We start from the raw sequence: 16,168 nt of genomic DNA, 5'->3' as shown, positions 1-16,168 counted from the left end.
TGCCCCCTGTAGTCTCTTTGCCCCCTGTAGTCTCTTTGCCCCCTGTAGTCTCTTTGCCCCCTGTGGTCACTTTGCCCCCTGTAGTCTCTTTGCCCCCTGTAGTCACTTTGCCCCCTGTAGTCTCTTTGCCCCCTGTAGTCACTTTGCCCCCTGTAGTCTCTTTGCCCCCTGTGGTCACTTTGCCCCCTGTAGTCTCTTTGCCCCCTGTAGTCACTTTGCCCCCTGTAGTCTCTTTGCCCCCTGTAGTCTCTTTGCCCCCTGTAGTCACTTTGCCCCCTGTAGTCTCTTTGCCCCCTGTAGTCACTTTGTCCCCTGCGGTCTCTTTGCCCCCTGTGGTCTCTTTGCCCCCTGCGGTCACTTTGCCCCCTGCAGTCTCTTTGCCCCCTGTAGTCTCTTTGCCCCCTGTAGTCACTTTGCCCCCTGTAGTCTCTTTGCCCCCTGCGGTCTCTTTGCCCCCTGCGGTCTCTTTGCCCCCTGTGGTCACTTTGTCCCCTGCGGTCACTTTGCCCCCTGTAGTCACTTTGCCCCCTGCGGTCACTTTGCCCCCTGTAATTTCTTTGCCCCCCTGCGGTCTCTTTGCCCCCTGTAGTCACTTTGCCCCCTGTGGTCTCTTTGCCCCCTGCGGTCTCTTTGCCCCCTGCGGTCTCTTTGCCCCCTGCGGTCACTTTGCCCCCTGTAGTCTCTTTGCCCCCTGTGGTCACTTTGTCCCCTGCGGTCACTTTGCCCCCTGTAATTTCTTTGCCCCCCTGCGGTCTCTTTGCCCCCTGTAGTCACTTTGCCCCCTGTGGTCTCTTTGCCCCCTGCGGTCTCTTTGCCCCCTGCGGTCTCTTTGCCCCCTGCGGTCACTTTGCCCCCTGTAGTCTCTTTGCCCCCTGTGGTCACTTTGTCCCCTGCGGTCACTTTGCCCCCTGTAGTCACTTTGCCCCCTGTGGTCACTTTGCCCCCTGTAGTCACTTTGCCCCCTGTAGTCACTTTGCCCCCTGTGGTCTCTTTGCCCCCTGCGGTCTCTTTGCCCCCTGCGGTCACTTTGCCCCCTGTAGTCTCTTTGCCCCCTGTGGTCACTTTGTCCCCTGCGGTCACTTTGCCCCCTGTGGTCACTTTGCCCCCTATAGTCTCTTTGCCCCCTGCGGTCTCTTTGCCCCCTGTAGTCTCTTTGCCCCCTGTAGTCTCTTTGCCCCCTGCGGTCACTTTGCCCCCTGTAGTCACTTTGCCCCCTGTAGTCACTTTGCCCCCTGTACTCTCTTTGCCCCCTGCGGTCACTTTGCCCCCTGTAGTCTCTTTGCCCCCTGTACTCTCTTTGCCCCCTGTACTCTCTTTGCCCCCTGTAGTCTCTTTGCCCCCTGCGGTCACTTTGCCCCCTGTAGTCTCTTTGCCCCCTGTAGTCACTTTGCCCCCTGTAGTCTCTTTGCCCCCTGTAGTCTCTTTGCCCCCTGTGGTCACTTTGCCCCCTGCGGTCCCTTTGCCCCCTGTGGTCTCTTTGCCCCCTGTAGTCTCTTTGCCCCCTGTAGTCTCTTTGCCCCCTGTGGTCACTTTGCCCCCTGTGGTCTCTTTGCCCCCTGTAGTCTCTTTGCCCCCCTGTAGTCACTTTGCCCCCTGTAGTCACTTTGCCCCCTGTAGTCTCTTTGCCCCCTGTAGTCTCTTTGCCCCCTGTAGTCACTTTGCCCCCTGTGGTCTCTTTGCCCCCTGTAGTCTCTTTGCCCCCTGTAGTCACTTTGCCCCCTGTAGTCTCTTTGCCCCCTGTAGTCTCTTTGCCCCCTGTAGTCTCTTTGCCCCCTGTAGTCACTTTGCCCCCTGTAGTCTCTTTGCCCCCTGTAGTCTCTTTGCCCCCTGTAGTCACTTTGCCCCCTGTGGTCTCTTTGCCCCCTGCGGTCTCTTTGCCCCCTGCGGTCTCTTTGCCCCCTGTAGTCACTTTGCCCCCTGTGGTCTCTTTGCCCCCTGCGGTCTCTTTGCCCCCTGCGGTCTCTTTGCCCCCTGTAGTCACTTTGTCCCCTGTGGTCTCTTTGCCCCCTGCGGTCTCTTTGCCCCCTGCGGTCTCTTTGCCCCCTGTAGTCTCTTTGCCCCCTGTAGTCTCTTTGCCCCCTGTAGTCACTTTGCCCCCTGTGGTCTCTTTGCCCCCTGCGGTCTCTTTGCCCCCTGCAGTCACTTTGCCCCCTGTGGTCTCTTTGCCCCCTGCGGTCTCTTTGCCCCCTGCGGTCTCTTTGCCCCCTGTAGTCACTTTGTCCCCTGTGGTCTCTTTGCCCCCTGCGGTCTCTTTGCCCCCTGCGGTCTCTTTGCCCCCTGTAGTCACTTTGTCCCCTGTGGTCTCTTTGCCCCCTGCGGTCTCTTTGCCCCCTGTAGTCTCTTTGCCCCCTGTAGTCTCTTTGCCCCCTGTAGTCTCTTTGCCCCCTGTAGTCACTTTGCCCCCTGTGGTCTCTTTGCCCCCTGCGGTCTCTTTGCCCCCTGCGGTCTCTTTGCCCCCTGTAGTCACTTTGCCCCCTGTGGTCTCTTTGCCCCCTGCGGTCTCTTTGCCCCCTGCGGTCTCTTTGCCCCCTGTAGTCACTTTGTCCCCTGTGGTCTCTTTGCCCCCTGCGGTCTCTTTGCCCCCTGCGGTCTCTTTGCCCCCTGTAGTCACTTTGCCCCCTGTGGTCTCTTTGCCCCCTGTAGTCTCTTTGCCCCCTGTAGTCACTTTGCCCCCTGTAGTCACTTTGCCCCCTGTAGTCTCTTTGCCCCCTGTAGTCACTTTGCCCCCTGTACTCTCTTTGCCCCCTGCGGTCCCTTTGCCCCTGCACATAATGGAGAAGACGCAGATTGTTTTATTGCACGTTTTATAATCTTGCCCCATTCCTATGTCTGCCCCAGTGTCAGCCCCTCACCCCGCTGAGCCCCGCGCACTGCGCCCCCTGCAGAGTCCCCGGGGCACAGATAACAAAGCTCTCCACAACTTTCCACATCACTGAACTCTGCTGCGCACAGCGGGGAGCGCAGGACGCTAGCTTGCCCCCGCTCATTGGTCATTACTGGTCACATGACAAGGGGATCGCCGCGGGGGCTTCCGGGAGTCGTAGTCCTGAGGCGCGCGCACTCCGCGTGCTGTCTACGCCGCTAAACTACAACCCCCGGAAGTCGCTGCGGCGTCCGACCAATGAGGGCGCTCTTCCTGCACGTCGTCTTTATTTGTGGCAGCAGAAGGTATGGCAGCGCCTCTTACTTGTCTTGTGGGTTCGTGTGCGCTCATATTGCGGGGTGCAGCGCGTGTGGCGCGATTCTGGGGCTGTGCGTGGTTGTGGGCGGTCAGGTGGCTCATATGTAATGAGCCCTTATAGCTGTGCACTGTAGCGTGCTGTAAACAGTGGACAGGGAGGCCATGGCTCAGGACTGGGGGGGAGACAGGATAAATATCCCCACAAGTGTCTGTGATGTCCTCAGCCGGGTGCATTTATTATTAATAGTGCAAGATATTAGTGTAACGGTCACCATGTTACCCACTATGGTGCAAAATACGGTGCAACTACCGGTCACAGGTCACCCCTCACACCGGCGTGCAAGACCACATAATGGCAGGGAGTGCAGCTCTGGAGGATGGCAGAATTATGTATCTGTCCTCCTACAACAAGGTACAGAACATGTATGGGCCATGTAGGGTCCAGCGGGTCACGAGACTCCACGTCCGGGACACCGCCGCCGTCCTAACCGCCGAATCCTGCTCACTGAGCCGCTCGCGGAGTCACCCCATTCATAAGGGATTGGGATTTCATCCTACAGCAGTCGGAAAGTCGATCTCCTCCTCTCTGATTTAAAAAAGAAAATAATATGGTGTCGTAGCGTTTGTGCGCAGATTTGGGAACTTTTTGCACCGCTGTCACTTTTCTGACGTAATTAAAAAAAGGCGCATACACGTTTCCCTTCGCCGGTCCGTCCGCTGCGCGCAGAGAACGAAACGTTATCTTCACGTAAAATTTTGCAGAGATGAGAACTGGCGCTGTGGAGCTTAGGCTATGTGTCCACGCTGCGGAAAAGCCGCGGATTTTCCGAAAATCTGCAGCACAGCTCTTCTCCAGCCATTTCTATGGCATTTGGGAAATGCTGTGTCCACGCTGCGGATTTTTCCGCAGCGGAAATCGTGCGGATTTTCGTGCGGAAAAATCTGCAACATGTCAATTATTGTTGCGGATTTTCGTCCGGATTTTGGCTTTAAAATTAGAAAAAAAAATCTGCCGCAAATCCGCACCTAGGAAAAGGTGCGGATTTTGCGGGAAAGCTGCGGATTTTGAGGCAGAAAAATCCACAGATACATAGTCCCGTGGACACATAGCCTTAGGCTAGGTTCACATTTCTGTTGTTTTCCATCAGTCACATGCGTTGCTTGACGCTTGTGACTGATGCGTTGTACAGCGGGAGACAAGAATTGGAATTCATTGTCATCATAAAGCGGATTCCGTTGTAAAACGTGAGAGAGAACGATCAGCTGATCACTCTCATTAGCCGGCCGCTGGGTGATCAGCTGATCGCTCTCATTAGCCGGGTGATCAGCTGATCGCTCTCATTAGCTGGGTGATCAGCTGATCGCTCTCATTAGCCGGGTGATCAGCTGATCGCTCTCATTAGCTGGGTGATCAGCTGATCGCTCTCATTAGCCGGGTGATCAGCTGATCGCTCTCATTAGCCGGCCGCTGGGTGATCAGCTGATCGCTCTCATTAGCCGGCACCGGGTGATCAGCTGATCGCTCTCATTAGCCGGTACCGGGTGATCAGCTGATCGCTCTCATTAGCCGGGTGATCAGCTGATCGCTCACAGAAGGCGGGCGCCGGGTGATCAGCTACTCGCTCTCAGCTGGCGCCGGGTGATCAGCTGCTCGCTCTCATTAGCCGGCGCCGGGTGATCAGCTGCTCGCTCTCATTAGCCGGCGCCGGGTGATCAGCTGCTCGCTCTCATTAGCCGGCGCCGGGTGATCAGCTGATCGCTCTCATTAGCCGGCGCCGGGTGATCAGCTGATCGCTCTCATTAGCCGGCGCCGGGTGATCAGCTGATCGCTCTCATTAGCTGGCGCCGGGTGATCAGCTGATCGCTCTCATTAGCCGGCGCCAGGTGATCAGCTGATCGCTCTCATTAGCCGGCGCCGGGTGATCAGCTGATCGCTCTCATTAGCTGGCGCCGGGTGATCAGCTGATCGCTCTCATTAGCTGGCGCCGGGTGATCAGCTGATCGCTCATTAGCTGGCGCCGGGTGATCAGCTGATCGCTCTCATTAACTGGCGCCGGGTGATCAGCTGATCGCTCTCATTAGCCGGGTGATCAGCTGATCGCTCACAGAAGGCGGGCGCCGGGTGATCAGCTGATCGCTCTCATTAGCCGGCGCCGGGTGATCAGCTGATCGCTCTCATTAGCCGGGGCCGGGTGATCAGCTGATCGCTCTCATTAGCTGGCGCCGGGTAATCAGCTGCTCGCTCTCATTAGCCGGCGCCGAGTGATCAGCTGATCGCTCTCATTAGCCGGCGGCCGGGTGATCAGCTGATCGCTCACAGAAGGCGGGCGTCGGGTGATCAGCTGATCGCTCACATTAGCCGGCGCCGAGTGATCAGCTGATCGCTCACATTAGCCGGCCGCCTGGTGATCAGCTGATCGCTCTCATTAGCCGGCGCCGGGTGATCAGCTGATCGCTCTCATTAGCCGGCGCCGCGTGATCAGCTGATCACTCTCATTAGCCGGCGCCAGGTGATCAGCTGATCGCTCACAGAAGGCGGCCGCTGGGTGATCAGCTGATCGCTCACATTAGCCGGCCGCCGGGTGATCAGCTGATCGCTCACATTAGCCGGCGCCGGGTGATCAGCTGATCGCTCTCATTAGCTGGCCGCCGGGTGATCAGCTGATCGCTCACAGAAGGCGGCCGCCGGGTGATCAGCTGATCGCTCACAGAAGGCGGGCGCCGGGTGATCAGCTGAGTGTTCAGTCGCCGAGAGAGAGCATGCGCAGTGAAATCAAAGGAATTCCACTGCTCAAAAAACGTTACTCTCTGCGTTCCTGCCGCCCGATGGTCAGTCGTTACACAACTGATCAGTCGGGCGGCGGATGCAACGCAAGGGCATCAGTCATAATCCACCGCTCATACAAGTCTATGCGAAACAACGGAATCCGCCAAACGGATTGCGTTGTTTATCAGAGCGGCGGATTGTGACTGATCATAAACAACGGAAATGTTGACCTAGCCTTCCCTGGCTGCAGTCATATAGAAGAACGCAGAGCTGCGCTCCTGAGCACCTCCAAGACCCATCATTGCAGCAGAGATCAGGTCCTTGGGAGCTGCAGAAAGTCAGGACCTGTGAAATAACGGCGTGGCACCCCATACAGACCGGCATTATGCGTGCTTACATGGAACCATCATATTCCGCAGCGTGTCCCCATTTGGGCTCACAGTCTGTATTCCCTGTCAGTCTTTGGAGTTTGTGAGGAAGCCGGAGAACCCGGAGGAAACCCACCCAAACACAGGGAGAACATACTACTTGCAGATGTCCTGGGTGGGATTTGAACCAAGCAACAGTGCTATCCCCTGAGCCGCCGTGCTGTCCTGTATATAGTACAGTGCTAACCACTGAGCCAACTTGCTGTGCTATAGATAGTACAGTGCTAACCACTGAGCCACTGTACTGCCTATATATAGTACAGCACTAACCTGGGCCACTGTACTGTCCTATAAATAGTACAGTGCTAACCACTGAGCCACCGTGCTGCCTATATATAGTACAGTGCTAACCACTGAGCCAGATCTAGTAGGATCATTGTCCACGGCTGCACTGCGTTGTCTGCACCGGTCTTCTCTGTGATCTGGCGCTCCAGTGAAACACATCAGATCCCGTCCATTTTTCTGCAGAGTCCACAGAATTACAATGGTGGCAGAGTCCTCTGACTTCGCAGGGTCACGTTTATGGTGATCACCGGTAGAATGGAGAAGGGACCGGCTCTCCGGATTATAGACGGACACTTGCAGGGATGATAATGGATTCTTTCTTTCTCTTTTTTTAGGACCCGTGTGACTTTTCTGATTCTGCAGCTTTTCCTCTGACTCTGAATGGAGCTGATTGAAAGAGGAAGAGACGAGTCTGTGTAGAGAAGAAGTGACGGCGGAGAAACAGCGGCTCCTGCGCTCTGCGGGTGAGCGACCGGCACACGTCCTGCAGGGTGACTGTATACAGGGCATGTGTTGTCCATAAGCGCAGAAAGTCAGTAATTGCCGATGTGTTACTGCACACGGCCTCTGTCCCGCACTGACCTGGGGTTGTGGAAATACTCACCGCAGGCGCCGGTGGGGTCCGATTGTCCTGCACCGAGCACCATGCGGACGAGCACACGGAGCCAGTCATGGCCGCAAGGTTCAGCGCTCGTCTGATCTGACATAACTCGGCTTCTTTTCATAAGCTTTTGGAGGTGAATGTTGGGAAGATTTCCTTACATTTTCCTCTCATGGACGCCCCAATATAAGGCATCGGTGAACAGTGGCGCACATAATAGATAAGAATAAAGGAAGAATCCAGCTCTTCAGGCAAGGAAAGCCACAATCTTTATTTTAACATGCAGAAGCAACGGATAGCATGACCATCTCTACGCGTTTCAGGTGAAACAGTTTATATATATATATATATATATATATATATATATATATAATGTATATATATGTATATATGTATATATATATATATATATATATATTATAACCAATATTATTGAATATACATTTAAACCCAGTCAAGTAATTTGAATAAATTGATTATTCATCTGTATTGCAAAAAATATTTTTTTATGAAAGCAATACTTTTATAACGTGTGTTTGTGGTGCTCAAGTAATTTAAACACCTGTTGTCAATCAGTGATTGTATATAAACCTTGTAGTGCCACCTTCCCAGCATCATGATTAAGGGTGATTGTTTCACCTGAAACGCGTAGAGATGGTCATGCTATCCGTTGCTTTTGCATGTTAAAATCAATACTGTGGCTTTTTTCGCCTGAAGAGCTTGATTCTTCCTTTTTCTTGTGATATTGGGCTGTGGCAGTGCCTGTCCGTGCTCCAGGGAGAAGCCAGGAGTGAGCATATACACGGTGAGCTGATACACACAAATTGGACACATAATACATAGCTTCCAGGTAAAAACAAATAAAAATGCACTTTGCATTTTTTTTTTTTTTGCTGTTTTAATGAACAGTCAGCCCCCTCCATACACAGCCCTGGCCACGTGCCGACTCTTCGGTGTTGAGTACAGGCTGGAAGTGGAGCTTTCGGATCTGCACTGACCTCGTAAAGGGGTTCTTCACCTTTGGGGTCCTGTATTAGTTGCATTTAAGTAAAGTAAAAAAGGCTTTGTTCGCTCGCTGAGTATTTGGTTGCAGAAATTTCTGCACCAAAACCCTGCGCTTTTTGCTGCGTTTTTACCTCCTTTTCTGTGTGTTTTTTGCATTGTGTTTTCCAATGTGTTTTTCAGGCATTTGGGGTGGAAAAATGCTGAAAGAATTGACACGCTGCAGATTATTGTCTGTTAGAAATCTGCAAGGAAAAAAAAGCAATGTGCACAAAACTTCAGAATTCTCATTGACTCTGCTGGCATAAGGATTTTCTCAGAAACGCAATAAAAACGCACGGTGTGCACATAGCCTAAGACTCGTGCACCATTGGAAATGAAAGTATACAGTAAATTCCATGTATTTATAGCCATTCTTGCTCTTTTGGCTGCACAGGTGGGAAGCACGACCTGATCGCTGAGCCTCCAGTCAGCCGGGTGGAGCTGACACATTGTATTGTTTATATGCAAACTGTTACCTAGACGAACACAGATGTAAATGTTCCTCATTAAGGGCTAGCACACACGGCGATTAAATCGTTCCGAGTGGAATGCAATAAAAAAAATCGCATTCCACTCGGACCAATATTACTCTACGGACTCGGACGGAGAAAACAATTGCTACAGGTGGAATCCGTTCTATGTTCACTCGCACCGATACAAGTCTATGGGTGCAAGTGAAACATCGCACTGCACTCGGATGACCCTGGAGTGCAGTGCGATCATCACATCAGCTGACAATGGAGGAGATGGGGGGGAGGATTAATCCCTCCCCCCTCCTCCTCAGCTGTGATCCGATCGCAGTTGCATGACACTCGGCTCACGCCGGCAGTACAGCGGGTGTCGGGGGTCATTAGCTTATCCCAGCGGATGCCGTACGACTCGTGTGGCCCCAGCCTAACTTATCCTGGACTCCTTCTCTTGAACCTTAGATGATTGTTCAGCTCCTATAAAGCTGCAGCGTTTTCTTGTGCTCACATATCGGCCATCACGATGCATACTGACATTTCTCTGATTGTTTCCAGGTTCAATCATTAAAAGTCCAGACATCGTTGTGAAAATTGAACAAGGTGAAGATCTGTCCATGGAAGAGAGGATGGAGCACGTGGAGGACACGCTTCATGCAGGTCAGCGACAGGAGGGAGCAACACAAGTGTAAGGCCTTGTGCGCACACTGCGGTTTTACCGCAGAAAATGTGTCTCATTTCTGCAGTCATTCCCCAGCAAAACCAATGGGTATAAAAAAGATGCTGTGCGCACACTGCGTTTTTTCTATACCTGCAGATTTTCCGCTATGGAATTAATGAGCATGTCACTTCTTTTCTGCAGGTCCCTGCGGATTTACCATTGGTAAAAAGCTGCAGGGACCAACCTGCGGAAAAAAAGCAGCAATTCCGCGGCAAATCCGCAACATCCCACGGTAAAACCGCATGCGGAATTTGTGTGCGGTTTTCTGCCGCGGGTGCGGGATTCTTGGAGAGATCCGGAATTTTCTTAAATTCCATTTTCTAGTGCGCACATGGCCTAATGGGATTTTTTGGGGGATTGGATGTGGTCCTGGAGCTGAGACTGCACCTGGCTATAGGATGAAATAGCAGTAGGTGCAGCGGGTTCACATCTCAGCAGGTATATGGATAAATCCGTTCAGTAGCAGAGGCTCGTGTCTCTGCACCGGAGATCCCCGGGTGACTGGAGCTGTGGTCGATCGTGTTCATTACCGTTGCTTCATTCTTAATGGGACGGCCGGAGATACCCGTGCGCAGCAGTCACCACTCCCACAACAGTGAAGACCGTGCACATGTCTGACCACTGCTCCCTTCACATGGGACTTTTCAGAGTGCCAGTTCTCGGAATCACTATGGGGCTCCAGTGTTCGTGGAGTTATCCCCTGTCACACTCATACTTGAGAATACCCCTTTAAAGGGATTGTCCACTGCCACTCACTCCCATATCCGGAGGTCAGTGCAGCTGGAGGCGTCACTTTTGCACATACCAATAGGGACTTGTGCTGGATCAGCTGATACCGTGCATCTGTCCTAATCATTAGATATGTGCAGTATCCAATGCAGAAGTGAGGAGAGCCGGACCATCGCTTTATGTGGCAGGCATTGTGCAGGGGCCGCTCCTTCCCCTTTTCTAGGGGGATTGGGAAGGGTCGATTAGTGCTTGTGTACATCTCCTCATTCTCGGCAGCCGTCCGCAGGGCCGGGTCATCAGGGCGGACAGGCAGGGTAGGGTCATCAGGGCGGACAGGCAGGGCAGGGTCATCAGGGCGGACAGGCAGGGCAGGGTCATCAGGGCGGACAGGCAGGGCAGGGTCATCAGGGCGGACAGGCAGGGCCGGGTCATCAGGGCGGACAGGCAGGGCAGGGTCATCAGGGCGGACAGGCAGGGCAGCCAGGGTTACCCTTCTGGATATATTTGGTTTAATGATTACAATTAATGCCATTGATAAAAAAAAAATGTCCTTTTTCTAGAATCTGTAATTGTGAAGCCGGACATCGAATCAAAGCTAAAAGAAGGGAAGCCGGTGATTATCACTATTCCTATGGATGACGAGTGCAAGTCTTCAGGTGAGTGCTGGATAGTTATGGTTTATAAAAGAGGCATATGGTTAGAGATCTCTGCAGATGACGGACACCTGTCTGCTGTACCGCTGCAGCCCCTCCCGATTCTGCTGATGATGGTCACCTTTCTGCTGTACCGCTGCAGCCCCTCCCGATTCTGCAGATGACGGACACCTTTCTGCTGTACCGCTGCAGCCCCTCCCGATTCTGCAGATGACGGACACCTTTCTGCTGTACCGCTGCAGCCCCTCCCGATTGTGCAGATGATGGACACCTGTCTGCTGCACCGCTGCAGCCCCTCCCGATTGTGCAGATGACGGACACCTGTCTGCTGTACCGCTGCAGCCCCTCCTGATTCTGCAGATGACGGACACCTTTCTGCAGTACCGCTGCAGCCCCTCCCGATTCTGCAGATGACAGACACCTTTCTGCTGTGCCACTGCAGCCCCTCCCGATTCTGCAGATGATGGACAACTTGCTGCTGTACCACTGCAGCCCCTCCTGATTCTGCAGATGACGGACACCTTTCTGCTGTACCGCTGCAGCCCCTCCTGACATTTCCCTGTACAGTGGTGATCTCGCCAGTGCGGGCGACAGCCGCGTCCTCACACTGCTCCGTGTTGCGCTGTGAAGGGACTAAGCTGTGAAGGTGGCGCAGCTCTGCACCAGCACTGCAGTGATTTGGGGGTCAGTGTGCGCACCTCAATTACTTAGACCACCGGCCCTGTGTTACCTATGGGGAGAAGCTGCGGTCTGCAGCCACCACCGGTTACCATGATACGTACGGAGCCGCATAGGCTTTCACTGATGGCTTCTATTACACTGTATTTCTGCACACTTTGTACGATCCTTCACTTTTGCTTCTTTTGGATCCGCAGACGTTTATGTGATTTCCGATGCCTCAGCAGTAAAACAAGAAATGGGATCTGAGATTAACCCTTTACCGTGCAGCAAGACACCCCCAGAAGGTTTGTAATATGGGGACATCTGCTCTTCTCACACCTAAGGCCTCATTCAGACCTATGTTTTTCATATATATGATCTCTCCGTGCTTTTCACATTTCCATTACATACGGCTGCTCACATGTCTGGGTTTCGTTGCGGACCAAGTATCCACAAGTAAAGAAATGAATCCCCCCTAAGTGAGAAGCGTGCCAGTGTTGTGGGACGATCAGCCAGAGAAAGTAATGTGGTGTTGTGAATGTCAGTTATGCTCTTGCTGCTGTGAGGCTCCCTCTTGTGGCCAGGAATGGTTTGGACAGAGACCAGGTGTGTTGAGCAATGGGCGTTTCCATTGCTAACTCTCTGCCTATTTATACCCTGGTCTGCTGGCAGGCTATGCCGGATGTCAGTTGTTCTTTGTACACCAGCCTGCTTCATCCTGCTCTACACCACATGTACCCCAGATAAGTGCTTTGCTCTTTATTTGTTGTTTGGTTCTTTTTGATGTTATCTGAGTTTGTCATTTACTGTGGTTGTTTGTCAGTTTATTTGCATGCAGGAATCTTCCCTCTCAGTTGCTTAGCTGGGAAGCTCCCTGCAGCTATGTTTGGAATATTGCTCCTATAAGTCCATGTGTTTGTTGCTTCTTGAATTTGTAATGGTTCCTGCTTTCTGTTCATTGGTTATGTCCGTTATCCCCCCTCCTGCCGCTGTTCGCCGTCCCCCAGTGTTCACTTACATAGATGAGGCCGCCGCCCTCATCTTCTGCAGTGCTTCGGGAGTCTCGTGCATGCGCAGTGACACTATCACGGGACTAAGCACTGTTTTCAAAACGCGATACTTACCTTCTGGACGACCTCGCTGTAGGCGACGAACGTCCACTTCCTGAATTGGGAGGGACGTTCGGCGTCACAGCGACGTCACACAGCTGCGGACAGTGATGTTATTGCGCAGGAGCGAGATTATGGGCGGCACTGTGTATGTCATCACCAGCGTTATCCAAGTACCCGTCCATAATCTCGTGTCCGCGCTTTTGCCTCTACCGTTATGCGCTTGCGCTGGCCATTGCTTATTTTTATCATCCCCGTTTACCTTTTTTTTTTATTAAAACGGTGCTCAGTCCCATGATAGTGCCACTGCGCATGCACGAGACTCCCGGAGCACTGCGGAAGATGAGGGCGGCGGCCTTATCTATGTAAGTGAACACTGGGGGACGGCGAACAGCGGCAGGAGGGGGGATAACGGACACAATACAGCCCGCCCACGGGGCCAACAAACCTCATTACCATACCATAGCAAAAGGTAATATTTTATAAAGTTGCTATTTAGGTATGAAAGGGGGGCCAGTAGCAAGATGAACCTTTCTAGAACGCAGCCCAGGAGCTGCAGAGGGGGAGTCTTTTAGTTTAATAGTGAAAATTCTGCTGACAGGTTCCCTTTAAGGGCCAATAGACACAGCACTATTCTGAGTGATCATTGTTGAGAAAAACACCCCCCATTCATTTCAATGGGGTAAACACATGCAGTGTTTTTTGCAACACTCAGAGTGAGTAAATAACTGCTTGCACAACTGTTAGGAAACTTTCACACTTGCGTTCAGCGGAGTCCGTCACTATGGAGAATAGCGCAGTCCGTTAACGCACTGCGCTATTCTCCATAGACTTGTATGGACAGCTCACTGTAACGCAAGTGTCAGCGTTGCCTCCGCTGGACGACGCAGCGTCGTTATTTTGACGCTGCGTCGGGCGGAGGGAACGCTGCATATAGCGTTTTTTTGAGCAACAGAAACCTTTATTTTTCACTGCACATGCCTTTTTTTTTTTTTTTTAAATCACAGAAACTTTATTTTGTTTCTCGGTGGCCGAACGTTCAGCTGAGCACCCGGCCGCCGGCTATTGAGAGCGATCAGCTGAGCGCCCGGCCGCCGGCTATTGAAAGCGATCAGCTAAGCGCCCAGCCGCCGGCTATTGAAAGCGATCAGCTGAGCGCCCGGCCGCCGGCTATTGAGAGCGATCAGCAAAGCGCCCGGCCGCTGGCTGTTGAGAGCGATCAGCTGAGCGCCCGGCCGCCGGCTATTGAGAACGATCAGCTGAGCGCCCGGCCGCCGGCTATTGAGAGCGACCAGCTGAGCGCCCGGCCGCTGGCTATTGAGAGCGATCAGCTGAGCGCCTGGCCGCCGGCTATTGAGAACGATCAGCTGAGCGCCCGGCCGCCGGCTATTGAGAACGATCAGCTGAGCGCCCGAACGCCGGCTATTCAGAACGATCAGCTGAGCGCCCGACCGCCGGCTATTGAGAACGATCAGCTGAGCCCCCGACCGCCGGCTATTGAGAACGATCAGCTGAGCGCCCGACCGCCGGCTATTGAAAACGATCAGCTGAGCGCCCGACCGCCGGCTATTGAGAACGATCAGCTGAGCGCCCGGCTGCCAGCTATTTAGAGCGATCAGCTGATCGTTCACAATAGCCTGCTGCCGGTAAAACTGTAAAGAAAAAAAAAGCTTTCCGTTGTTTTGTACGATCCGTAGCATCCGTTGCATCCGTCACACAACGCAATGCTACGGAAGCTGTCCAACGCAAGTGTGAAACTAGCCTTAAATGCTGCGTTTATTGCAGTGATCGATCACTATTTACATGTAAAAAAGCTGCCATTGTTTTCACCAGCGATTAAAAAAAACTATTGCAGATATAGTGAAAATTGGGTAGAAAAATGCTGCCAAAACCGCAGCGTTTATCCGCAGACAGAAAAAAGCTGTGTGTGCGCGAGGCCTAATCCTCACTTTATAGTGACAGTTATATCTCAAGTGCACTGTAAATCTTTATTTTTATTACCCATCTTCCTTACTTAATATTATCTGTATTTTCTGGCACAGCAATGGCTGCTACTTCTCAGGGAACAGCATTTTATTATATAAGCTGTTGTAATCCTTTTGAAAAAACTGGACACAACAAGAAAAAAAAATCTCCGGCCTGTACAAGACTGGATGTGTGATATAAATCTGTTGAGATGATTAGGACTCAAGTGTTCTCTCGGGATCTGACTGTTGTTCCAAATGTTCCAAATTATATTGTCATGTGTGCACATGAGACTAAATAATGGACTACAAGTCAGTTATAACTATCTCCATGACAGACGCTGACCAACCGACTCTTTATTGTTTGAAACTTTTTATAGCTTTAGAGAAGTGAAGGGTGTAGACAAAATACAGTCCTATTAAGTATCGCAGGTCGGGGCTTCAAGACGTATAGGAATTTGCATAATAATTGGATTGGTCAGTCCAAACATTAGGAATTGTCCTTTGTTCATCATCTCGGGTGTAGACAGGATGTGGCAGCCATCTTTAAGTTACATATACTGGTATATACTGTGTTAAGGAAAATCACTAAATATGCAATATACATATATATGTGTTAGTAAGAAACAAAATCATTCATAAATATGTGTGTTAGTTCATATCCACTAAACTATATACCTGAGTCTATGAAATGGCTGAATTAAGTATTTTTGGTTACTTAATTCTTATCCTCAACAAATCCATCAAGCAATGCAGCATGAAAATGTGTGACTGATGTAGAAAGCGATTTACAAGAGAGAAGAATACTCTGCAGGTAGAAGATTCACAGAACCTGCTACCTCCAACACAGAGGATTGGGCGGCACGGTGGCTCAGTGGTTAGCACTGAGTCTTGTGCTTGTGGTGGCTTAGTGGTTAGCACTGCAGTCTTGTGGTGGCTGTGGTTAGCACTGCAGTCTTGTGGTGGCTCAGTGGTTAGCACTGCAGTCTTGTGGTGGCTTAGTGGTTAGCACTGCAGTCTTGTGGTGGCTTAGTGGTTAGCACTGCAGTCTTGTGGTGGCTCAGGGGTTAGCACTGCAGTCTTGTGGTGGCTCAGGGGTTAGCACTGCAGTCTTGTGGTGGCTCAGTGGTTAGCACTGCAGTATTGCAGCGCTGGGGTCCTGGGTTCAACTCCCACCAAGGACACCATCTGCAAGGAGTGTGTATGTTCTCCCCGTGTTTGCGGGGGTTTTCTTCGGTTTCCTCCCACACTCCAAAAACATACAGATAGGGACTCTAGATTGGCAACACTGTCCCCATTGGGGCTCACAATGTATGTAAAGCGCTGCGGAATTAATAGCGCTATATAAATGAATACAATTATTATTATTGTATAAATCCTGATTTAACAATAGAGTATTTGCATAAATCACTTTCTAACATCGAGGAATCGCCCATTGCAAGAAAAAAAAAAAAAACATTATCCAGGATATTGCCAACAAAAATTAGAAAAAGTTGCAAAAAAAAAAAAGCTCCTTAATCCGGCAGATGAAACAGCAGAAGGTGAAGGAAAAAATGACAGGT

At 51.7% G+C, this 16,168-nt stretch overlaps 1 protein-coding gene across 1 annotated transcript in view; it reads left to right on the top strand.

The window, feature by feature from the left end:
* The first annotated feature begins 3,121 nt into the window (after positions 1–3,121).
* LOC142250917 (uncharacterized) overlaps positions 3,122–16,168 on the top strand; it is a 41,525-nt gene continuing 28,478 nt past the window's right edge. The window contains exons 1-5 of the mRNA XM_075323247.1: positions 3,122–3,168; positions 6,997–7,125; positions 9,329–9,430; positions 10,781–10,876; positions 11,749–11,838. Of these exons, the coding sequence (XP_075179362.1) occupies positions 9,388–9,430; positions 10,781–10,876; positions 11,749–11,838 (229 nt within the window). The 5' untranslated portion in view covers positions 3,122–3,168; positions 6,997–7,125; positions 9,329–9,387. The remainder of the gene's footprint in view (positions 3,169–6,996; positions 7,126–9,328; positions 9,431–10,780; positions 10,877–11,748; positions 11,839–16,168) is intronic.

Source organism: Anomaloglossus baeobatrachus, chromosome 9, assembly GCF_048569485.1.
Source record: "Anomaloglossus baeobatrachus isolate aAnoBae1 chromosome 9, aAnoBae1.hap1, whole genome shotgun sequence".
Taxonomy (NCBI): Eukaryota; Metazoa; Chordata; class Amphibia; order Anura; family Aromobatidae; genus Anomaloglossus; species Anomaloglossus baeobatrachus.
The sequence above is the reverse complement of the archived record's forward strand: the minus strand, read 5'-3'. Positions and strand labels throughout refer to the sequence as shown.